Source organism: Manis pentadactyla, chromosome 9 (assembly GCF_030020395.1).
Source record: "Manis pentadactyla isolate mManPen7 chromosome 9, mManPen7.hap1, whole genome shotgun sequence".
Taxonomy (NCBI): Eukaryota; Metazoa; Chordata; class Mammalia; order Pholidota; family Manidae; genus Manis; species Manis pentadactyla.
This window is the reverse complement of record NC_080027.1, coordinates 59,096,958-59,123,114: the sequence shown is the minus strand read 5'-3', so window position 1 is coordinate 59,123,114 and position 26,157 is coordinate 59,096,958. Positions and strand designations below refer to the sequence as shown.

The 26,157-nt window shown below is 44.5% G+C and overlaps 1 protein-coding gene across 9 annotated transcripts in view; it reads right to left on the bottom strand.

Moving 5' to 3' along the window:
- NAV2 (neuron navigator 2) overlaps positions 1 to 26,157 on the bottom strand; it is a 685,764-nt gene that overhangs the window by 243,249 nt on the left and 416,358 nt on the right. For 8 of the 9 annotated variants that reach the window (XR_008999256.1, XM_057507467.1, XM_036920166.2 and 5 more), the window contains 2 exons: positions 9,220 to 9,337; positions 264 to 316 (listed from right to left, as the gene is read on the bottom strand). Coding sequence is in view for 8 of the 9 variants with exons in the window: in XM_057507467.1 (XP_057363450.1) it covers positions 264 to 316; positions 9,220 to 9,337 (171 nt within the window). In the remaining variant the exon portion in view is untranslated. Of the gene's footprint in view, positions 1 to 263; positions 317 to 9,219; positions 9,338 to 22,276; positions 22,366 to 26,157 lie in introns of those variants that run through there. The other variant, XM_057507469.1, reaches the window with a different exon arrangement.

The following is a 26,157-nucleotide window of genomic DNA, read 5'->3' as shown; positions in this document are numbered from 1 at the left end:
TTCTGCATGATTTGTTTCTAAGAGAAAGGACACTATTTCATTTTTGCTGTCTCATAACCTATGTAAAAATCACAGCCATTTTTCAGTAAATGCCAACAAATATCAGAGAAGCCAACCATGGCCACTTGGAAATGGCTGGGAGTTTATTAATATAATCCCCTAGAGTAAAGCTTATGGTGTGAACATTTTCAAGATGGTCAATATCATTTAGAGGCAGGGCTTAACAACATAACACAAACACTCACTACCTGTGTACCACTTACCATTTGTGACCTGTTCTTCGGACAGCCATTGATGTCTTCAATTTTTTCATTTGCTGAAAAAGGAAACACAAGTCAGAAAATAAATTATCACCACAGACACTTTGAGTAGTGATGGTCAGCACCCTTGAGGCCAACCAAAACCGAAGGCCCATACTGGGGTTTGTCCAATCAGCACAGGCATGTGAAATACTGAGCCACATCTAGCAAGCGTCAGGACTTACTCATCAAGCTGCCGTCCCTCAGGGACAGCTGGGGCAAGGTCGTCATCATCTAAAGCAGAGACAACTGCATTGATGACAGTCTTGGAGTGATGGGACATCATGGAAATGTTTGGAGACTGGGAAATGGACTGAGCAGTGATTGCACTTCAGGCATTTACAAAGAACACTGCAACCTTCCCGCAAAAGACGGGATGGTTCAGAATGGATCAGTCCGACCATGACTCAGCAACTGGGGGCAAAGGCCGGGGATGACAGCATCTCACCCCATCTTTAGCCAGAAATACTAATACTGCTTCATTTTAATAGGATTACTAATAATGTGATAATAAAGTGCCAAACAAAAAAATAAAACTTAAATGTGGTTCATCCAAGGCCGTACAGTAATCCAAGTTAGATCTGAAACACCTACCTACTTAGAAGTGAAAGAAAGACGGTACATTGAATTAGCTGGAAATCAAATAACCATGCCAGGGAAGATGGGACCAGCCCTCATGGTGGAGTATGGGGGATGCCCTGCTGGCCACAGCCCAGGATATCTTTAGAGGCCTTGAGTTAGTGACCGCAGCAGCACAGAACAGGCAGTGTGCACACAGGCTAGGATACTGGCTTTGGAGGAAAGATACTCAGGTTTGAATCCCAGCTCTATAGTGTCTTAGCTGTGTGATCTTAGCCATGCCTCTCAACCTCTCTGGACCAGTTGCCTCACCTATAACTTGGAGCTAATACAACCTACTTCATAGGAAGAGCTATGCAAAACAGATTATATGATGCCAGTAAAATGCTTGGCCTTGTATCTAGCGCAGTGTTGTATAAACGGTAGCTATCATCAACCCATTACTATATTAACATCTAAGTAAACCACATAAACTAAAAATTTCCTTTTTGATGTCTCCGAGTTAAGCCCAGAACTCACCCAGGACTCCAGAGTAAAGAACTAAGAATTTATGTCCTCTGTGAAGCCTTTATAAGCTCCCTGATTCCATGTCCCTGCATCCCTGGCCACCATCCCCAGAAGGACAAGGCACATTCAGGTCGTCTCTGTGCTCTCTTAGCACCCTGTACCTACCTCTGTTTTGTTCTTAATCATCTAATGTATAACTCCTTTCCTGTTTCCTCCAGCTATGCTACAAGAGCCAGGAAGACGTGTAGATTTTGTTTTTCACATTTGAATACTGAGGCCTCAATAAGTCTTTGCAAAATTGAATTCCAAAAATACCTAACACATCCGATTTTAATGGGTAGGCTGTCTAAAACTTCTATGAAGAGAAAAGACACCAAGAACTGGAAAAGGTAACAGAATCAAAGTGTCCCAAACCTCCAAGATTTTAGAACACTGGAACATAAGTACAGCTCCCCATGACCTCAGTTGGGCTTATTTTTTCCTCTAGTATTTCTACCTTGAGAGTGAAGTAAAAAATAAGAAAGCCAGCTAGTGGCAGGAAACTCTTTAAAAACCCGATTAGCATGAAACAATCTGGTTAGTATACATTCAGCCTAATCTTATTCCTTCTTTAGAACTTGCCTAAAGTAATAGATATTCAGGCTTACCATCCATTTGGGAAGATCTCAATCTTCAGAGATCCAAGTATATATTCTCAACTGTCAAGAAACTGAGATAGGCATTTTAGGAAGCCTTTTCCTCCTGCTTCCCCTACTCCCAAAAGAGGTACCATAAAGCCTTTCAAAAGCACATAAAGGATGCCCAATGAATAGGGTGACTCATGGATATTTGTTCTTCAGTTCACAAGAAAACAATTACCAGAATGTAGCACTAGCATGTAAACGCCACAAGAACAAGAATTTTTATACATTTTGTTTCCTAACATAACCCCGGAGCTCAGAACAGTGCCTGACACAATAGCCATTCAGTAAACATTTGTTGGGTGGAACTTTTCAGAATGAGAATTCTGAACATTTCAAAAGAATTCAAATTTTACAACCTGAGGCAGCTGTACTTTCACTTATAAATATGGATGTATGTATTGGGAAAAAAAAGGAAAAAGAAGATCCTTGACAAATGACACTCTTTCATACATGGGAAATTATGGCAGGCCTGCACTCTCACCTTGAATTTTGATATACAACACTGGAGAATAAATAAGTGGCTTTTGAGAATTAAGGCCAGTCCAAGTATTTTCCAATTGGATACGCATGATGGCCAAAGTCATAAGTCATTGGACTCCGATCAATACCCAGTTCAGCATTAGGTCATTAGCACTCATTAAAGTGAAGGATGGATAACTGTGCTCCTAAAAAACCATTTTAAAGATTCTAATATACCATCTGGATAAACAGCACTGAAGGGTTTGTTCTAATTACTCCTCTTAATTCCTTTTTCTGGTCTGTCACCTAAACCAGTTAGGTTCTTCTTGAATTCAAATATCACGGCTCCTAAAAGCCTAATGCTGCCATCTTACAACATTCAAAATAAACCAATAGAGTGCAGCCTATTTAAAACCAATCTGAAGAATACATGAAAAGAGATGAATCAAATGAATAAGCCCAAGCTCAAAATAAATGCTTAATAAAAATGCAAAACAAGTTTTGGGTTTGAAATCTCCTAGTTTCCAATTTCATTTAAATACTTCTACTTTACTTATATATTCTCAAGAATGTCTATGGTTGTCATAAATACTTAGAATGACAATAGAGGCTCTGATTCTTCCAGTAAGAAGGAAGAGGGCTTGGCCTTCAGAGCTGCATTTATTAACTCAGGACAGGGGGTCCTTGGCTGCAACACAAAAGCAGATAACCAAAGATACAAAGGCATTTGTCTGCCAAGTCCTCAACTGTGATTAAAACTGGCATCCCTAAGTACCAATGGAAACTTATTTATTCCAATGTGTCCAAGACACTGTTAGCCCTCTAATGTAGCAACCTCTCTGTACACATGGTGGCAAGCAACTGGAAAGCATCAGCGTGCCTTTTAAATAAGAAGAGTCGCATCAAACTCATTACTTCCCAGAGGATCTCATTTGAAGGGGCCAGAGCATTTGCCAGCCCACAGGTCTATGCATAGGGCAGTTGGCTGCCTGGCCAATGGGAAAAAGAAACCAGCTGCCCAGAAAGGCAGATGACTCACCCAAAGTCATACAATGGTAGTAGGTCATCAATGGAAAAAAGGTATAGGCCTATGTGTTTCTGAAATTCCTGGCTGTGCTCAGAGGCAGCCCAAATGGTAGTGGAAAATAAAGTGCTCTTCTGTCTCTTCTCACTTCTAATGGTAACTCTTTCCCTCTCTGTCCTTGATTCGGCCTCCTCCCCAATCCTCTTTTGTTCATCCCTTTCCCTTCCTCTCTCTCCGCTTTCCTCCATTCTCCCACCCCTTCTCCCCTTCCTTCCCTCTAACCCTTCTGGCGTCCTCCCTGAGTGACAGCAATGTAAGCAGGAGGAGGGAGGCCTGTCTCTCCCTCTTGATTCATGCTGTTTATCCTGGCCTCGTAAACCTTCTAATAACTCGCGGAGATGGCACTGTGAAGGGCTGGCAGGCAACTGCCGGCTTCGGGCAGCTCATGACTCAAGACAATAATCACACTAATAAGAGGTTGGATGCACAGACCCGACCCTAAAGGAAGGGTTTGTCACTTAAGGAAGGGCCCACAAGGAAGCAGAAGGTCCATTTCTGCCTAATAGGCAGAAGGCAATGCTGGGAGGTGATGGCCCAAATAATCCCACTATCTGGGAAGCCCAGCTCCTAGGATGGATGGACTTAAAGATCTCAGGAGCTATCTTTCTGGGTTAGTCGAAGATTCAGGAGCAGTGTCTGTGAAAAGCATTTAAGGTTTTCCTTCAAGTCACACATCTGACGGTGTCACTCCCCAACCTGAAAATTAACTCTCCAACCCCAGCCTTTGTTCTTTGGCTAAAGCCTAGAATTCAGCACCTTGTACCTGGAAGCCCTGCCTTCCTCTGCCTTGTTGACCCTCTGGCTTTCTGCCCTCCAGCCTTTCTACACACTATTTCCTCTGCCAGCAATGCCTTCCCTGACCACTTCGCCTTGCTAACTTCAAGGCTGAAGTGTTGGCTTATAGGCTAATTCTTCGAGGAGACTTTCCCTGATTCCCACCTCCCCCCATGCCCAATCATTGGGTCACGTCTCATAGCACAACTCGCCCTTAATCATTAAAAAGGACAATCTCCCTGCCTGCAAGTTTGAGGGGGGCCTTCACTTACACGTGTTCTTTTTAACTTTTCATTTTGAAATGACTTCAAATTTATAGAAAAGTTACAGGGATAGTACAGATAATTCCCATATGCCATCACCCATTCTTATTTCTCCCTCCCCCTATATAGGTATACATATACTTTTTCCAGAGTCATTTTAGTGTAGACTACCTAGACCATGTCCTTTGTCTCATACTTAGTATTTCCAAAGAACAAGGATATTATCTCATGGTACAATTGTAAAATTCAGAGAGGCACTTCCAATATTCCAATTTTGACACTTGACTCAAAGATGTCCTCTACAGCATTTTATTCCCCTGTCCAGAGCCATCCAGGATTGTACAGTACAATTAGCAGTCCCTTCTCTTTAGTTGCCTTTGTTCTGGAACAATTTCTGAGCCTTTGTCTTTCACAGCAATTTTTTTTAGTTTCAAAAAAAAAAATGGCCCATATTCATAGAATGTTCCATAATTTGGGTTTGTCTTAGAGTCCTCATGATTAGTTTCAGGCTTTTCATCCCTGTCAGTATACATGATGTTGTGTTCTTCCTGGGGACATCTTAGAGACCATGCAAATAGACTTTTCCTCATCGAATTTTCTCCTCAGGATTTCATGGATCTTTGCCTTAATGAGTCTTTACCACACTGTCCCAATTCCCTCTACATTTATCAGTCAGTGTTCTGCACAGTGGAGACCTCCCACTCCTCTGCTGATCTATTTATCAGTTTAGACTTGCAGGGTCCCTTTTCGTTCCAGTTTCTAATCCGCAACTGTCCTCAGTTATTTGGATGCTCCTGTGGTCTTGGATGAGGTTGTTCTTCATAGCCCTGAGGGCAGAACTAGTACTTACAGGGAGGCAATGACCTAATGGAAGAAGAGCTTTCGAAGGATCCCAACTCTGCATCACTAGAACTGACTGACTGAGGACGTAGTAAGCAGCCCATCACAGGAAGTATTTAATAGAGTCTGTTGACTGGTCTTCATAAACACAATCTATGCATCAAGTTGGGGTTTTTAAAAGTCCCTTCTAGACCTTACAGTTGAGACTTGCAGCAGAATCCTGAAAGGAGGACAGTATATATAGTTCGGAGGAATGTTCAGAAGAATACTAACTGCTGAGAAGAGGAAATATCAAGGCCACCTGTTGGAAATACAACCCAGGCTTGTAGGAGCAGGGGCTGCTGTAAAATTCTTATCCCTAATCTCTCAGCTTCTCTTGAACATCCATGCATGCCAGACACCATGTTAAATGCTGTGAACTCAGAAAGGCAGACAACTCAGACCCTGGACGAGAGAAGGCCCAGGCCCAATACAGCAGCCTAGAATGAGAGAGGAAGTCCCTCCAGCTCTGCCTGGAGCAGCTCAGAGAGGAATCAGAGAGAAACTTACTTTAAGAAGGAGTAGGAGTTCACCAATTGAAGGAATACTGTTAACCACTAAGATTCTGTCTAGCACAAGGCAGAGTCACCAAGACTCCAAGCCTGAGAAAATTTTATATCAATAGCAAGATAATGAGGGGAAGAGAGACACAGGCACACATATACATATGCATGTTGAATCAATGTACTCACGTGTTTTATTACATTTTCTTTTAATGGACACTTGTGTGGGAGAAAGCATGGACTTCAAAGTAAAGAGTACAACTGGTCAACAGTTCAGTATCCTGATCAGAAAATGTTCCCCATCCCTTGCCAAGAGATCTGTGTTCACAGGATCACACTGAACTGGCTGATAGACAATCGAGAGAAGATGTCACGAAGGACTCCTACATTTGGCTGTCTCCTCAGTTCCCCATCTTCTGTTCTCCACTCTAGAGGCAAGGGTGTGAACCTGGCAGTCAGAGATAGAGAAACACGTCCTGACATCTGCTTTTATGTAGAGAGTCCCTGGCAGGAGTGGATCTCTCCTGGAGGCAGAGAGAAAGAACTTGGTGGCCTGAGGTGCAGTCTGGGTACTGGTACTAACTTGAGCCTCTAAAATTACAGACCAGTAGCCCAGGCCCAAAGAGGTCATCGCCTAGGGATGTTCATATCATCTGAATAGATTCAGGGAAGCATCTTCCAGAGCAATGATAAAAACTGTGCTAGTTGACATGCCTGTGGCACTATGTTTAGAAAATTCTCAACATACACACTGACACTCACCTGTTCTGAGCCCCTGACAGACATAACCAGTCCATCACAACACACCGTAACACTCCCACGGAGGCCTTATCATTCTTCTACACATACCTTTCTAGGCAGTGGCTATCAAGTGCTATCTAGGAACACTTCAAGGTTTCCAAATCTAATCATATTTGATATCTACGATGCATTTCATAAGACTGCCACAGATCAGAAAAAGCAGGCAAGGACATGCCCATTTTCAAGATGAAGAACAGAGGCAAAAGTGACTCTTCTGAGGTCTTACAGTTGGGAGCAATGGACCTGGGGTAAGAGAAAGGCCTCTTGGTACCATCCTTTCCCACATTCTCTCTTGCTCTCTGTGCTGAAAGCTGAGAAGGTTTCTGTTGGAAACATTCCACACAGCCCCAAGACTCAGCCAGAATAGCCCCATGTGCTTATTGTGGCCCTGTTGACATGGAGCTCAAACCCAGGTCAGGTGCAAGTCACTCTTCCGTGAGGAACTTGCCAAGATGCTACTCTTTCTTCCAAAGTTACAAGCCTTATCCATTTGTCTCTTTATTCCTTGCTGACACACAGTTGGTACTCAATAAATGGTTACTGAGCTGAAGCAAAGGCAGGTAGAGCCTTGTACCATGTTCAGTGTCTCTGGACTGAGAGGGGGTATGATGCAGCAGGGAAAGGAACAGAGGCTTTAGAAGCAGACTCATCTCATCCACATGTGAATTCTCTTGAAGGGATACCTGTGTGACGCTGGGCTACTGAGACTCACTGGGCCTCCCTTTCTTTAAAATGAGGAGAATATCACTTACTTCATAGAGATGTTGAGGAAATCAAGCGAGAAATTTTTAAAAGAGCTCAAGGTAAGTGATGATACAGAGTGGGAGAAGAGGATGAAAGGCAAGAAAAGAAGTGTGGAAGCCAGACTTCAAGGTGGCCCCAAGTGTCCTTCTGCTTGAGTTCAAGCCCTTATACAACCCCCTCCTGCTGAGGATGGCAGGACCTAGGACTTGCTTCCAACATGGAAATGGGGAAAGGGGTGCCATTCCCATGATTATCTAACATTATATGAGATGCCATCTTGCTCGCCAACCTGCTCTAGGAACTTTCTCCCTCGCTGGCATGGTTTCTGAAGAATTGGGAGACTCGCCATATGGCAAGGAGCTGAGAGGGGCTCCTAAGAGCAGAGGTGACCTTCAGGGAACAACCAGTGAGAAAACAGGACTCACTCCCTACAATTGAAAAGAAATGAATTCTGCTGACACTCTGAGTGAATGTGACACTTTCCTCAGACAAGCATCCAGATGAAAACTCAACCCAGGCCGATACCCTGACTGCAGAGGCACCCAGCTGAGCCATGCCTGGGCTCTGATGCACAGAAGCTGTGAGATAATGGTGTTTTAACCTGCTAAATTTGTGACAATTTTCTGGACAGCTATAGAAAACTAATACAGGTAAGGCAAAAAAAAAAAAAAAAAGGAGAGAAGGAAGGAAAACCAACGGACACTAATCTTAAGAAATCAATCTTAGGACAACCGGGAAATTTCTTCTTCTTTGAGTGGTAGCGGCAATCTTAGGCTAAGGCCGACTTGCCTGTTTTCAGATACACTCTCCACAGATATGAGCAGAGCTACAACTAGAAAAGGCCACTTCTTCCCACTGGGAGGATAAGCAACAATTCCACAACACACGCCAGAGGGGCTTGGGCTTCTTCCCTTCTGCCTCCTCTCTTGGCACGAGTCAGCTGCCAGCGCTGCCAGTGACAACAATCAGCCTAATGTCGTCTAATTGACCTCCCGCCTCCTCTGAGCTCTCAGGCAGGACCACTGGGATGCTTCCCTTCAGGCCCAAAGCAAAGCTGTGCCCAGCCTCCACCCACATGCCTTCCCGGGATGGACCCGCTCCTCCCAGCACACCGAGGCCTTAAAAACCCCGCCGTGCCAGGCTGTTTCCCCTAGTATTAAGGCAGAACCAACCCCCTGCACGGTCTGATCCTTTGAGTTCTCAGACCCAATCAAAGTTGGACTAAGCCAGCCAGCCCTATGTTGCCTTTTTTCCCCCTTTTTCTTTTTTGAATTATTTCCAGAGTAATCCACAAGAAAAGTACCACCAGAGCAGGGAAGTGGGAGAGCCAGAAAGATGGGGGTGGGCAGGAACTACCCCCCAAACCACCAGCCCCTCCCTCCAGCCCTGGGCAGTCTCTCCTCTCGGAGAATCATGAGGAGACTGACTGCTGTGTGGGCGATCTTATCAGGGAAAGCAAGCTGGTACCCACACTCCCAGAGCACAAAATTCAGTCAAATAAATTGTCAACACATGTGACAGAAACAGTAGGTTTTTTCTTAGAGGTTTCAGTGTTCCGGTCCCCTTGCCCAACTCGACCCCCACGTTGACCCTCCTGGGTCGCCGCTGGGACTCTTCTGTTGCCAACATAAAAGCTGCCCTTACCCACAACCTGGATGATCTGCGCCAGGAGGACACCATCCGTCACATCTTGCTGGAGGTCCTTGATGAGACGTTTGTGGCCTGATTTGGCTAGATAATGATTGGCCCAGTCCGTGTAGATCTGCAACACAGTGAATACGCAGCTTTAGGAATCCAGTCGGACCCCACCTCGGAGCCCCAGGCAGCTGCTTGATCTGCAAAGCCGCCGCCATCCCACCGCCCCGCCTGCAAGCTCCGTGGGCCAGCCAGCACCATTAATATTCAGCTCACCAAGCCGAAGGGGCATTCAGCTAACCATAGTGAGGCTTTGGCCTATTGACAGATCTGCCGTCAAGGCTCGGGGAGAAGCTAGAGAAAGCTTCAAAACATGCAGGGGCTTGAATGCGACAGGGCCCATGGAACTAAACAGTATGCTTCAGACGGCTTTGAGAGGCTGCAACTCTAAATGCAAGAGAAGTCTCCCCCACCCCATCCACCACCCCGCCCCTTCCCATCTTTTTCTCTTTATTGAGAAAACATATGGGGAGGTTACCACCCAACAGGCATCTTTTAATGGGCCATCTCGGGGGTAAGGAGGGCTATTGAGTTAGCTGAGTTCTCAGGAGCCTGCGTCCCTTGTAAAGAAGCCAAGTATGAAAACACAAAGCCCTTCAATTACTCCTGTGTGACTGGGGTTATTGATGGCCTCACAATAATCTCAAATTTAATCCATTTAATTTAAAAGCCCAGCATCATCTTCATTGTTGGGATTCTGTGAACATCAAACCCAGCAAATTCCAACATATTTAAACCCAGCATTGGTGTGCACAGCATCCTGAAAGGCAGAGGCTGGGTCACCCAAGGGGTCAGGAAAGCAGATCCCCTTGGGGGACATACAGATCTGCTCCTCTCAGTCAGAGAATCTGTCAGCACAGAAAAGCATTTTCTTCCAAGAGGACAAGCAGCACAGGAAAACTCACCTAAAAACTTTCTACCTAAATGAAATAAGCAAAAACAAAATTAAAAACCTCATCAATTTTGAATTAAGTTCCATGCATGGGTTTGTGAGCTTATGGGGAATACACACACAGGCCCTGTATATCAGCACCCTTTTTCCCTCCTCACAGTAAAATGAACTAATGGCTGCTCTAAAAAGAGAACTCTTCTACCTCAGCTGGTCCACATATTAACACCAACAGGTTCACACTAACCGGTACATCTCCTCCAGCATGATGGTGATCCCTCTACCTCCCACCGCAGGCCTGCTCTCAGATCTCCTGTGACTCGCAGAAGAGCCCTATCCTCAGCCCAGCTCTCACGCTCCTCTGTTCTGGAGACCAGGCCCAGGAGTAATCTTACACAACAGGGCACTGCCCTTCAAGGCTCCTACAATGGGGACAGTGGACCAGGCCTGGACTTGCAAAGGACTGGCCCTTCTAGGGAGGCAACTCTGGCTACTCCACCTGCGATGGTGACAGCCTCATCACCAGAAAAGGCAAGGCAGAGGTGTACTTTCTAGTTCATCTCTAAGAGTGAAGAAGGACACCCCCTGTCCACCCCACCCCCACCCCGGAGCCTGATCTTCCACTGTGGAGACCCACAAGCCAGAGGCATGCCCCAGATGTTCTGTTTCACACCTCAGTCCAAAGTATCCAATCTCTTCCCCATGAATCCCAAGCTGTCATATTGAAAATCTAGTAAAGCAAGAGAATTTTCAATTTTGTAAGCACTGAGGAAGCGCTTCAGGCAGTGGAGGGCCATCTTGGTCATTACAATGGCCAATCTGAAATGTCAATGATCATTAAATGATATTGTTCAGAGGGAGAAAAACACTAAAAGGAGAAAGAGGCAGTCCTGGGTTCAAGTCCCAGTTCTGGAGGCACTGGTAGGGATCTGGGTTGTTTTACTCAGTGACGTGTCCCAGCAGCTGCCAACAGCACAAAGCACGGTAGTTCTCAGTCCGCACCTGTGGATGGGTGGGTGTGTGGCAATGGGGCAGCTATTTAACCTCAGAGGCTAATTTTTCTTACCTATAAAATGGGATCAATATCATCTACTTGTCAGTTACTGTGAGGACTGATTGATACAACATATTTGGAAAGAAGGTACAGAGAGGAGCTTAATAACTAGCATACAGTGCCTACTTCATGCCAGGCACTGGTATAAACACTTTATATAAACTTATTTAATCCTCATTCTATAAGGTAAATACTGTAACTGTTTTTCAGAGGAGAAAATTGAAGTGCAGAAGTTAAAATAATTTGTCTAAGGTCACAAGTAAATAGCAGAGCCAGGATTTGAACCTAGGCTGACTCTAGAATCCCTCAGCTAGTCTATAATACCGCTTTCTCCATGCACAAGATAAATGGCATTCAAATCCTTCACTCCTTCCCATGACACCCTTCTCCTGACTCAAGGCTCATTTCTCTGTTCAGTTACATTCTCAAAGAATTTTAAAAAATAAGAAAATAAAAACCCAAAGCCCAGTTTCTAGCCCTTGCTGTCTGAATGCCCTTGGGTAAGTCACTCACCTTTTCTGAGCTTCAGTTTATTCAGTTGTAAAATGGGTACCATAAGGCCTACTTCAGAAGGTGGTTGAGAAGACTCAGTGAGGTACCACAGCAAAGCCTCTGACCTGACCCACAGTGGGGCTTAGGAATGGAAGCATTGGAGTAGTTGGCAAACAGGAAGACTCTGGAGTCTACAGACCTGTGTTACATCTTAGCCACGTTGCCAAGTACCTCAGTGACCTTTGACCTGGGTGTCATTTATAAGATGGGGATAATAATGCCTACATCAGGCTGTTACAAAGATGAAACAAGCTCGTACATAAAGGACACAGCATACATGCTAAGTACTCAGTAAATAAAAGTAGTAATTAGAAATCTGACTACCTGCATTACAAAATGGCCCATAACAAAACAAACCACCGCCTCTACCTGGAACCTCTAAAAAACAAATGACTCAGGGACTCTTTCCCCTTCTCCTTCACCAGGCACAATCCCAAGAGTCTGGAGTCTCTCAATCTGGAATCACAATAGTAGGCTGTTTTTTTTTAAAAAAAAAGCAGACCAGAAACTGGCCAGGCTGGGAATAGAAGGAGGCTTCCTTCCCTAAGGAGGAGATACACTCATAATGTGCCCTCAAGCCCTGGAGGGAGCCCCCCAGCTATGTCTCAGGGACAGCGAAACAGTCCAGAGTTTAAAGCCAACCATCTCGCCCAAGACCATCAGTGGAGGTGAGAGGGTGCTGGGTAAGGACACCCCAGGAGGTGTTGATACTGGTACCTGCTCAGTCCCTTCCTAAGGGATTAAGGGTGCTTTAAAACAGATGTCCTCTCTAAAACCAGCCCTCTAGCTGTCTGACAATCCAGCAGGAAACCGAAGTTAAGCAAACTTTAGATAAGTGCACACATATGTACACACACACATTGTGGCCCAAGCCATGGTCAGGTGTCCGGTATACCAGGAGAACTTTTCAAGTTCTATAATGGGCAGAAGTGGCTCAGCCAAAGAAGTAAACCTCTCTGCCCCAAGCTGTTTTAAACAAGAGCTCTTTTCTCAACTTTATCTACCTACACGCCACTGCCAGCTTAATCTTCCCAGAGCACAGCTCTAGTCCTGTCGGCTGCTCAAAAAAACCATCAGTGCTCCCCATTGCCCCCTGAAGGGAAGGCAGACTTCTCACGCTGATTCAAGGCATTCTTCTCCATCCACTCTTCCCCAGACCACTCCTCCTCCCGTGAGAGGCAGCGCGTGTGGAAGAGCAGGGGCTTCGGAACTAAGTAAAGCTGGCCTTTGGCAGGGGAATTTCTATTAACCTTTCTGTACCACAGTTTTATCCTCCATAAAATGGAATTATACCAACTATATTATAAGGCAGGGACTGGCAACCTGTGACCCAGGTCAAACCCAGCTGACCACTGGTTTTTATAAACAGCTCTATCAGAACACAGCCACACCCATTTGTTGTCTCTGGCAGCTTTCTTGCCACAAGGGTACATACAGCTGAGTAGTTGTGATGGAAATCTTTTAGCCCACAAAGCCTCACGTATTTACTACCTAGCTCTTTACAGAAAAAAAAATCCCTTCTCTGTATTATTGTAACTGAGGGAAACAATATGCTTACACAAAGCAAGTGCTCAATAATTATGTTTATCCTCAGGGAAACTGGATTTCATGAGTTCCTGTCTCTGAGCTCATGCCACCCCATCTACCTGAGTGCTTCCATCTGGGGTCACCTGGCAAGGCTCTGTTCGTATGCCAGTGCCTCAGGAAGTCACTCTTCCCAGATTGCATCCTGAGCTACGCATGTTGCACAGGCTGCAGGGAACCTGTACACTGGTCCACCTTCCCACTCTCACCACCAGATTTGGGAGAGACTGTCTCGCCCATCTTTACCTCCCACTCAAGGAGGTGGCACCCTGCAAGAGGTTGCTAACTGGTTGCTGGGTTGAGCTGAACACAGAGAAAAACGATGAATCTTTGGGAAACTGATTATGTTTCCAACTTATATAAGGTGGGTTCTCAGCAAATTCTTCAAACCAGGATCTCAAATCTTTGTATTGATTGAAAAGAGGAAGGAATGTGGAAAATAAATCACTCCACAGCTCAAGCTCATTAATTAGGACCCATCCAATGAGAATCATTAATTATCTCAGTCTCCCCTCCCCTGTCCCCAGCACTCACCTTGTTGAAGATGTGAGTCACAAGAAAACACTTAGATTTATTTCAGAAACCAGTTTTCACATGCCATACTAAACACTGACATAACTCAGCCCTACCTCCCTCACTTGCTGTGTCTATAGCTCACGCAGTGGATACCACTCTTCTAAGCGGACACCCCTTGGAGAATAAACTCACAATCTACTTAGTCATCAAAGACAAAATCAGAATCCATTGGGTTTGGCAACTCAACAAAACCAGAGCAGAGCATTTGAAAAATTTTAAGCAAGGACTAAAGTATGCTGGGCTTGTTACGTCTCAGGCATCCAGAAGCAATTTCTCCAGAACTTGTCCTTACCCAGTTCTGGAGACTTAGGGCAGCTGTTGCTTTTACCCTGGAGCCTCTTGATCCTTAATCTGTGAACTCAATAGAAACATAGAGCCATACACAGGAAAGAGCAAAGCCACCATCCCTACCCCAACTCCAAATCATTGAATCATTCTAGAGACAAGATTCTAGAGAAAGGCTCTAGAATCATGTCACACTAGTATCTGAGGAGTCTTTCCCACTGCTTTCCCACTCTGATCCCTCTCTCTCTGAGTTACCTCTCTCCCCACCCCCTCATCAGTGTTCCAGAATGCTCTATGACAGAGAGAGAAGCTGCTGTCAAAAAGGCTTGAAGAGATAACAGGGGGAAGGAAGGCAACTACAGTTGAAGAGAGAATTCATTTTAATTCTATTACCCCTGATAGAATTTCAAGGAGTGCGTCATTTGTTTGCTTATAACACCTCATCATTCCAAATCACAAGGGCTGAAATCAAAGAGCGAAAATTGTGACAGATCAAGTGAAGCAAAGAACCTGATTATTAGTTGTAACAAGAAAATGGATAATAATTGCACCATGTTAAACCAGCGGGAATAACAACGTTGCTAAATTCACACTACAATTAGCCCTCTCGTGAAGTGGGTGGGAGAAGCACTCTAAGTAAGGAACCCAAGGAAAATTTCACAGAACTACTACACCAAAAGTTGCTGCCATAACAACTATAAATCCAGACAGACCAAAATGCCAGACAGCTTGGTGAGTCCAGAAGTTAGAAAAGCAGTTTCACTGAAAGCAAGAAAAAAACTTATCTCTAAGAAGGAAATACAGTGTTAACCCAGTACCTGAATAGCACAAAGAATGATCATTCAGTCATTCACAATTTTAAGAAAATGAAAACAGACTATTTGTTATCAAGGGCAAAGCTGGCAATAATTCACCTTTGCATCCCCAGTATGTAGCAAGGACCATGGTACCTACCCCACAAGTGTAGACGCATGTCCACATATCCTTTACTGCATGGGGTGGGGTGAGGGGGCTGAAATTAGCTGGGGGCTTTTCCCACTTACCCTCTCTCCACCAAACACTATAAGCCTCTCTCAATACAGACCCCTACCCTTGATTAAAACCCTGCCTTAAAACATTCAAATGGATGAAATGGTATCCCGGCCCTACGTGTTAAAGAACAAGGTGGAGCACAGAGAAGCCAATCTTTTGCTCAAGATAACATAGCACAGGAGAGGCTGGGCCCAAAAACTGGCCCTGCTCCCTGATTTCTCAGAAGAGCCATGCTCTGCCCCAGGTCCTCGGTGCTCCCTACACACCTATCCTACAGGGCGATGACTCTCCTTCTGTCCCCTTCTGTGCCATCTCCCAGTGAATTACTCAGGTCATTTGTAATTTTTCATGAACCACAGTAATCACAAGGGCAGTGTGTATGCAATCTCAGGAGCTGGCGTGGACCGGGGCCAAGATCTGGCTCTGCCTCTTACCAGGTGGGTAGCCCTTGATGAGCCATGCCCCACACTGAGTTGGTGTCCCACACTCAAGCGGCAGTGATAAACAGGGCTGTTCACAGACTAAATAAAAACATGTATATAAGTGGTTAACACCATGTCCGCCACACAGTATTAAATAAATGGTGGTTACTATTCAAAAGAAGAAATACTTGGCTATCTAAATTTGGGGGAAATAAGTCTTTCTAGATGGCTGAGAGTTTACACTTCTGAGCACCAAATGTTTTTAAAACTATCCCACTGGTGATCTTTCCCAAATGGATTATCATATGACCCCTGCTTTTTTAATTACCCAATTTTGCTCTTTCTGGAAGGCCCAGGGACATCACTATAAATAATAGTGATTTGATATGTACGAGAATGCCCTTATGGCCTGCTGAGTTGCTAGGCCTTCCTTAAAAGGTTCCAAAGTCCTTTAAAATGGGTGTAAAGTAAGGGAGAATACTGTTCAAGTGAGAGCCTTGAAGGGACTTTCCATCATCGAGAAACATGTCGTTAGAATTGTGTGGCATGCCTTTGAAGTGCTCCAAGGTTCAGCAGGGAAGGCTCCCAGTGGGTCTCTAGCCAGGTAAGGCTCCTGGACAGCTAGACCCCAGGAGCACGAGATGGGACTGGGTTCTGTATTCCCCAACCCTGAGCACACACGGACTAGTACTGCCAGCTCTCACTCTCAACACAGTTTTCATAACATGCTACATGAACTTATTTACACCAAGACATATACATCCCTGTCTGGAGCCAGAAGGCAATTGCAGGAGGAAAGAGGAACCGACTGCTGTTTCCCCTTTTATTTGCAGTAACCTACCTCACTGCACAGCCACCAAAGACACACCCTGATACCTGCCCACATGCGCACCTTTATTTCAATGGGCCACACGCACAGCAAGTGACCAGAGAGGAGCAGGGCTTATGATTAATCTGGAGTTCCACCTTGCTCCACATCCTGGCCACCATCCTTACTTCTACTTGATCTCTGAATACCAAGGCAAGATCAGTTGCCTAGAGCTGCATGTGTGCCTCGATGCCTTAAGCAAACACTGCCTGAGCTCGGTTCTGCTCTTGCCACACTCTCCTGCAGGATAATCGCTACCGTGGGCCAAATGGCTACGATAAACTACGGGAACACCTTCTAGAGAGTCAGACCACTGAAGTTCCAATCATGCCTCGGCCGTACTTCCCAGCAGTTTTTTCCTGGGCAAGTTAACATATCTGAGCCTAAGTTTCCTCCTCCGTAAAATGGATCAACTACCTATTATTCAGGCTATTATGAAACAGAAAATAATCTAAGAATGCCTTAGTAAGGACTCACATGCTAGCTATGACTGTAACTGACATAATGTGAACACTTTGCAAACACTGAATTCCTGTAGTTCCCCACTCACTTGGAGGAAGGTATTACTTCCCCATTGTACACATGAAGTTCTGACAGGTGAAATGACTCTCCCAATGTCACGTGACAAGTATGTAGGGTTTTAAAACACTGCCTCTGGCTCATTGCCACTAAAAGGCCCATGCAGGGAACACTAGCCACAGACGGTAGGGTCACAGCAATGTGGGAAAAGCAGGAGAGCAAGGCTTATTGCATAATAGCCATTACTGTGTCACCCTCTCTTGCCCCTGGGAACAGAGCTGGCCACTTGTCATTCAGGACTAACAGACCCAAGAGGGGTGCTGACTTTCCCACATCACCGCAGCAAAGCAAACTATTTCACAACAGTGTCATTATAGCAAAAATAAAAAGGTCAGTATCATGAATTATCATTGCAGGGCTGCATCTGATTAGGGCAGTGCTCAGGAGTAAAGTCCACAGGTCCTCTAGTCTGAAGGCCAAGGCTGGCTCAGGACACTGAGCAATGGATACAGGGAGTGTGCCTGGGAACCACCCCACTGCCACACAACGGTGGCATTGTCAGCCACAGGAACAAGCCGTAGGTGGGTGTGTACAGCAACTCCAGAGGTTGTGAAACTGCGCCTTTAGAAAAATAAACCAGGCTGGTGACATGCTGGGAGGTACTGGTGATATCTTGAGGATGAGCATGTAGATGCCTGCTTACTCCACACCATGGGTTAGCCCACTTTCATTGCCTAGGAGTCTCCTTTCTTGTCTCTCTGTTCTCCAGGGACAAGGAGTGCTCTGCACCCCATTTCACAGGATGCACACTACTTTCTCACTCATTTCCTCAGTTGGTCACCACCACCTATGTGCGAGGGGGTAAGTACTTCTGCTGAGAACCCACCATGTGCCAGCTGATCGCATCTACAGTCTTGCACCAGTGGTATGACAGTCTCCAGGAGGACAAGAATTCTTACCTGTTTTACTCACTAAATTTTTCCAAACAGCTAGTTTAGTGCCTGGAACATAGTGGGTGCTCACTAAATACTTGTTGAATAAAAGAATGATCACCGCCATTTTACAGATTGGAAAATAGAAGCTCTAAAAAGGTTAAGAAATGTGCCCAAGATCATGCAGCTAAGATGTAATGCTCCCTTTGGCCCAGGCAGCCTGGCCGCACAACTACCACCTCTCACAATAGCAATCTTTGTATCCAGGTCTCCTTAGGGCATCCCTGGAAAATCAAGTAAGACCAAGCAAGGATGCAGACTGGAACTATTAGTGGTTGCTTCCAAAAGAAACTGGGTCCCCCTCTGCAGTACTTCCTATCACCTACTCCAACCCTATAAGAAAGGTCTGAGCAACTTCACCATGTCGTCTAGCAGCTCCAAGAAAGCTAAATGTCAGAGCCCACTTGGAATCCCTTAGTTACTGACTAATTGGACATGTTCCCCTTCCAAGTGCTTGCTTTGTGGCTGTGATGGGAAGCAGCCCTTCCCAGCAGGCCCGGGGGCAGCTACCGAACACACATTTTTGACAAACATCCCAAAGCTCAAAAAAGAGCTTTTCAGAGCTGCCTGGCAGGGTGGCCACCCCAGAGGGGCTGGTGACAGCCTGGACAATAACACCAGCCTTTCTCTAGTCTGATCATAAACTGACCTTTCAAGTATTAGCCTCCATCTGGTCCTTCAAACCTCCACAGTTCCCCTCACGTACAGACTACATATACGGGATGCCAGCATTTGTGCATCTCGGTGGTCCCTATCCAGCCCAAATGCCTCAGATCAGATTTACAGGCACAGGCTCCCCAGGACCTTTGGCCCCACCATGCCCAGTCAAGTCCCTAGAGTCCTGGGAAACCTTCTGGCAGGTTGCTTAACCTCTCTGAGCCTCGGCTTTCTCTTCACAAGATAGTTGAGCGGAGAGTGTGAGATATCAGACCTAAAGAACCCCACATCGTTTGGACACAGTGTATGCTAAGGGTTTATGACTGTGGGAAAACCACCTCTCTCTGAGTCTCTACTACCACTTCTGTAAAATGGGATAATCTATATTGTGAGGACTGTAGTATCTACTATGAGAGATATGTGAAGTGCCTGGCACCAGGGTGTGCCTTTAAATGTGAGTTTCCTTTCCTACCTTGTCTCCTTTGTCCCCAACCCGCAAATCCCTCCAATCCACCACTCACACCACAGCTTCCCTGCCACCTTAACCTTCAGTCCCTGCTAGTGGGTTTTCTGGTCTGGCATGTCCTCCCTCATCTCTTCCACTTAGCAGGATGGTCACTTCTCCTAGAAGCCAACCCTGACTGCCAGGCTTCTCTCCCTCCCCTAAAACCCTAGTATATTACAACTGAACAACGAGGGTCCCCAGTCCCTGGGCTCTCGCTGCACTGCTCTCTCTGCCAGCAGCACCAGCCTCTACCCTCACCACCTAGCAAATACCTGAGATCTTAAAACCCAGTGTTAGTCCTTATAACGCCATTACCAACCCACTTTTTCATTCCCAACAGTTATTGGAGCCTTCTTCTTCCTGGTTCCAGAAGCACTTTGCACAGGCCTTTCTCATGGCTTTTATATTTGTCTATTCATCTCTCTTTAATTAGGAGCTTCTCCACAGCAGAGAACAAGTTTTACACATCTTTGAAACACAAGCATAATGCCTGACTCACTACAGGGTCTCAAACAAGCACTTAACTGACTTACTAGAGGGTGAATGGGTGGAAGGACGGATGGATAGAAAACAGAGAGACAGATGGAGGGAGTGCAGGGGGCGGGGAGAGAGATTGGTGAATGTTCAGATGGATGGACATATGGATGGGTGAGTGAAAGAAAAGACAGACGAATGATAAATGGGAAGATGGATGCACAGACAAATGGATGAATAGATGGGATGGGTGAATGAATCTGCTCCCCTTCACTGCCTAGATCATAAAGTCTATGAAATCACAATGTTTCATGTATCTTTTAGACCGATCATAGTACAAAGCACAGAACAGGTACAAAGCACAGAACAAGCACTAGTAGGTAACACTTTGCTGTGAAGCAATTTCTAGCAGCATAGTAAGACCCACCTGATAGTGGACATTAAAGTTCTATTTTAAAAGATACCCATATATACACAACATGTAATGGTACACAAAGCAGGCTTGTAAGGACCCAGGAAAGTTGATTGCTAAATTTTCAGGAGATTTGCAAGCTTCACAAAATGGGTGAAGGGGATCAAGAGGTATGAACTTCCATTTAGCAAATAAGTCATGGGGATGTAATGTAAATAAAACACAGCTATTATTTATAAATATCAGAAAGAAAAATTAAGAAAACGGTCTCATTTACAATTTCATTAAAAAGAATAAATGCCTAGGAATATGTTTTAGCCAAGGAGGTGAAAGACCTGTACTGAAAACTGTAAGATACTAATGAAAGAAATTGGAGAAGACACAAATAAAAGATATTCCATGCTCATGGACTGGAAGAATTTTGTTAAAATGTCCATACTATCTATCTATCTATATGAAATGTCCAAAGAAATATACAGATGCAATGCAATCACTATCAAAATTCCAATGGCATTTTTCACAGAAATAGAACAATCCTAAAATTTGCATAGAGCTACAGAAGACCCCAAAGAGCCAAAAAAAATCTTGAGAGGGAACAAAAGCTAGATTAGCAATCTGATTTCAAACTATATTATTAAGCTATAGATCAAAACAGTATGATATTGGCATACAAACATATAGACAATGGAACAGAATAGAGGGTCGAGAAGTAAATCCACACATATCTGGCCAATTTACAACAAAGGAGCCAAGAATATACAATGGAAAAAGAACAGTGTCTTTGATAAATGGTGTTAGAAAAATTTAACAGCCACATGAAAAGAATGAAACAGGATGACTATTTTGCACCATACACAAAAATTAACTCAAAATGGAGTAAAGAATTGAATGGTAAGACCTAAAGCCAAAAATTCCTAGAAGAAAACAGGCAATAAAGTCCTAACTTTGGTCTTGGTGATGATTTCTTGAATCTGACACTAAAAGCAAAGGCAACAAAAGCAAAAATAGAAACAAAACTCACACTCACATATACAGAGAGCAGACTGGCAATTGTCAGGGGGATGTGCAAAATGGATGAAGGGGATCAAGAAGTATGAACTTCCATTTATCAAATGCGTCATGGGGATGTAATGTACAGCATGTGGAATATAATCAATAATGTTGTATTAACTTTAGTGATAGATGGGTAACTAAACTTAGTAATCATTTCACAATGTAAACAAATGTCAAATCACTACGTTGTACTCCTGGAACTAATAGAATACATGTCAATTACACCTAAAAAAAAACACACACAAACAAGTAGGACTACATCAATCTAAAAAGCTCTGCACAGCAAAAAAAAAAAACAAAAAAATACAAAATGAAAAGGCAACCTACAAAGTAGGAGAAAATATTTGCAAATTCTATCTGATAAGGGGTAGTATCAAAATACATAAAGAATTCATACAACTCAATAGCAAAAAAATAATCTTATTTCAAATATGGGCAGAAGATCTAAAAAGGTATTTTTACAAAGACTAGAGATGGCCAACAGGTACATGAAAAGACACTCAACATCATTAATCATCAGGGAAATACAAATTGAAACCACAATGAGGCATCACCTCACACCTGTTAGAATGGCTATTATGAAAAATAAGAAATTACGTGTTGGCAAGGATGTGGAGAAAAGGGAAGCCTTGGGCATCGTTGCTGGGATTGTAAACTGGTACAGCTACTATGGAAAACAGTATGGAGGCGCCTCAAAAAATTAAAAGTAGAACTACCACGTGACCCAGCAATTCCAATTGTGGGTACCTCTCCGAAGAAAATGAAAACATTAACTTCCTTGTAACCCTTTATAACCCATCCCTTACTTCTCTACTACTGTTTCAAGGCTAACATTGACCTCTTTATGTTATTACAGATTCATCTGGGCTTTCTAGAACTGGGTAAAAATTAATTTTTTAAAATTATACACACAATTTTTTAAGGTGGTAATCATCAAAACTCATCACTTCCTATTTTTCTATATTTTACTACTGCTTATGCTCTTGAGATTTACATCTATTGTATCCATATGAGGGAAATTGTATATAATAGTGCACATCTCTTCCCAACTCTAAACTTAGTAATCATTTCACAACATGAAATCAGAGATGTCATATTTGTCATTGAAATCAGCCTCCACAGAAGGACTTACCAAGGAAATCAGCAAGTGCTGCCTATCTGGCTTTTACCCCAGCTGGAAGCCAATTGTTAAACACCACTGGGCACACTTCACAGAAGACAGGAACAAAATTACTTAGTCCCCACCCACCCCACCTCCTACGTGGAGGAGGTTTGTTACGTAGTATAAGGAGTATGAGGATGCAAATGTAGGCAGGTGTAGATTGAGTGAAATGCTTTGCATGAGAAAAAGAGAATTCCAGGAGAGAAAGAGATGAGGTGTGTTGCAGGGATGACTAGGAAGCAGAGAGGCTGTGGGGTGGGAGGAAGGGAAAGCTGTGAAAATGAAGTCAGAGGCATTTAGTGAAGCTGTAGTACTTGATCTAACTCCCCTTTGAAATCGTCAATAAAATCTACGTTCTAACAGGTGCTTTATAGGTCAAGTGGAACCCTCCTTAAGATTGCCAAGAGTGTGCCAGGTCCTGCTTCCCAGTGGGTGAAGGGTCGAAAGAGTGAGCAGAGCCATGTCTGGTTACCCCCGTTTAACAGAGTGACGAGGTTTACTGCAGGGCCAAGTGGGTGAATGGTGGGCTCATTACAGCCCTTTAGAGCACCTAACACGGTACTCACTCGAGGAATGCTGGCTGAAAAGCAGCCTCCTAGCTGCCTTATGCCTCCTCCTGCAGGAGTCTGCTGGGTTTGGCAAACATTTCAAACACTGAAGGTCCACAAGCTGCCTACTCCTCCCTGCCCCCTACACTGGCTCCCCCACCCACCAAGGTGCCCTGCTCACAATGCACAATCCCCTATTCCTGCACGCCAGGCCTCACCCAGCTGATCAAAACTCACCTGACCCTTAGTCCATTCCATTCCACCAGGACTTGCTAGTAGGTCCCAGATACACAGCTCTGCCAGCTATAGCCTGCTGAGTCACTGTTCCCCATTAACATTTACATTTCCAATGGAGTCATCAATGCTTTAATGCCAGGAGATTAAAGTGAGCAAATGTAATCACTCTGGGAGGCTTGGGTTTTTTATTTTGAATGGTAAAAGGGTTTTGTTTTGGTTTGGGTTTTTTTAGAGCCAATGAGACCACTGCAGGTAAGCAGTTATTCAACCTGTGCATTGCTTATTAAAACCCATAACACCAAGACAAACTGTGTGCATGATTGGTGATTATATTTGAGGATGATCCCTTACCCAGAATACCTGAGTAGTGGATAGTTTAAGGATTCCCCTTGGGTCAGCTTTCTTAGGAATATTACATGGCAGCCGGACTTATCAGGGAGAAGGGGATCCAGAGAAGACCCCAAGCATGGAGATACAGGCAGTTCCTTGTCCTCCATGAGGGGCTGTGATTGAAGGCAGGGCAAAGGCATGGTGGTAGGGTCCTCCTCAGGTTTCACCTAGACAAAGAGGGAGGCAGAATGGCTTAGAGGCTCTGAAAAGTAAATGGGGTAGCAGGTCTCTTTACTCCCCCCACTTCCAAGCAGGTTTATGGTTGGCACATATGGGGTAACTTCTATGAACTTCCCTGAATTTTATGTTAGTGACCAGGAGAAAATGTTGTGTAGTTGTTACAAGTGGAAGTCAGATCTAGGATCAAACCCTTGTTAAAAACAAAACAACAGGCTGAAAATGAAGTCACTTACATTAAGTTCAGTCACCAAACTGAGATTTCAGTTTTAGTTCTCCCAGGAAAGGAATCCTAAACCAATCAGGAATCATATGATCAGATTGGTTAGTAGATAATCACCTGATAGACCCTGCCATCCCTTAAGCAGAAGTAACTTTGCAATAACCCACCCATTTTTTTGCCTAGTATAACTTTCTCCTTTGCAATCCCTCCTGCCTATAAAAGTCTTTTCATTTTAGGCCCTTCCTCAGAGCTCCTTTCTACCTGCTAGATTGGATGCTGCCTGAAGTGAATGAGCTTTTGCTCAAATAAACTAAAACTTTTAATATGCCTCAGTTTATGTTTTCATACCCTGACTGCACCTCCAGGCAAGTTACCTGAACTCCTCAAGTTCAGTTTCTTCATCTGGAAAAAGGAGATAATAGTACCTAGCATAAGCTTATATTAAGGATTAAATAAGAAAAATGTGAAGTACCTGTGAGCACGTGCACACGGGTAATCAAGGGTAATGATGCTTAGTATGGAAGGTCCAGGTGCTCAATCACTGGGCCCAGGAGAATCTTAGAAGCCTGACATCCTCATAAATGGCCAGAGTTACATCCCACTGGACAGAGAGGCCCACGGCCTGGCAAAGATGCTGGTGTGCCATTTGTGGGAAAGTTATATCCAAAGGCTTTTAAATCTCTGGAGGGCAGGAAGTTCCCAGCAATGGCTGGCGCTGCCCTGCCGAAGGAAACACTGCTCTGCTCCTTCCCCCATTCAGAAGCCTCCTTCCTTTCTCAGCAACTCCACAGCCAACAGACTTGGCCAGAGTAGAAGTGGCTGTTGTGCCCTGGGTCCTTCTCCAGCCCAAATGTCAGAGTTTGCAGGCCTAGGGGGTAGCTCGGGTTTTTTGTGTTTCATATTTTTAAAATAGGCTTTGACTAGGAAGACTACCAGTTCCAAGCTGGTACCAAAGAAAGAAGGGGCACCTCCCCTACCCAGGGAACAACCTGGCCCAGAGCACAAAAGAACAGTTTGCACAAAGATACTATTTATTCTACAAAGTCCTGGAAGAAAGCCCCAATTGATTCATCTCAAGGAGAAGAAGGTCCTAATAACAGCATAGCCTCTGCCTCCCATTTTCAGTGCTTACAATTGATAAAGCTCTTTCGTAAATGAGATCTAATTCGAGCCATACCACATTCTTCCCATTTCATAGACGAGGAAAGGGAGAGTTGGGCTGGACAAGGATCAGCATCAGCGCTGCAGCCCAGGTATTCAAACTCAGTCCAAAAACCAGGCCAGGCCACCAGATGGCTATGGTGGGGGTGGGATGGAAGTTCTAGGATGAAACTGTTCTGTCTCCATCCAGCCAGGTTCAGCAGGAGATGGAAATCCCCACACAGCATGGGATGCATTCACAGAAGCTCAGAACCACATACCATAGCTTCCTCCTACTGAAGTGTCTATTTTTAACAACTACCTCAAAAGAAATCTCTTCTACAGGACAGTGCGCCTAGATCACAGATCTAAAATAAAATAAACCCAGATATTTCAATTAATTGTACTTGGTCTGGGTAACATTAGACCTCTAAAGCAAAAGATACACCAGTGTGCCTAACATCCCAGCAGTCCTCCGTCTCTAATGAGCCAACATACCCAGGGGATGGGGCAACAAGTGCACGTAAAAATATTCAGAGGGCTCAGTACAGTGGCTCCCATGGAAAATGGCCTCGAAATGTCATCAAAAGGTGCAGAGAATCTTTTTCTACATCATTCATACCAACACCATTCATATCCTTGCAGATAAAGGCAACACAGAATATCTCACCTAAGCAAAGATTTTACAATCAACCATTCTCAAGATTAGCTATACACAATAATCACTAAGCAAATAAGAGAAGTACCCTTTTCCCTAGAAAATAAGCCGTTACTAAACTTTGTAATATTAATGTTGCCTAGGATGTTGGGTTGGGGGAAGGGTCAAGGGTAAGTTTTGGGAGAAAGGATAAATTACAACCTTTTTTTGAGAGCTAAGCAAAACGCAAAGTGACCATTTTGACTGTCAAACCAGAGCTCCAGAAACTGACCGTTCTGACTGTCACATCTGCCTCAGGCATCAGGACTGCCCATCAGCCTTGGTGTTACATGAACCTGCTGAAGGCTCAGAAGGCATAAAGGGAAAGAGGTCTTGCCTTTCTGGTCTGTGGCGGAAGCTCCCAAACGGATTCTCCACAGCGAACGGGAAGCCACAGGGGCAGCAGTGCCCTTCCTGGGGCTCACGGGACAGGAAATCA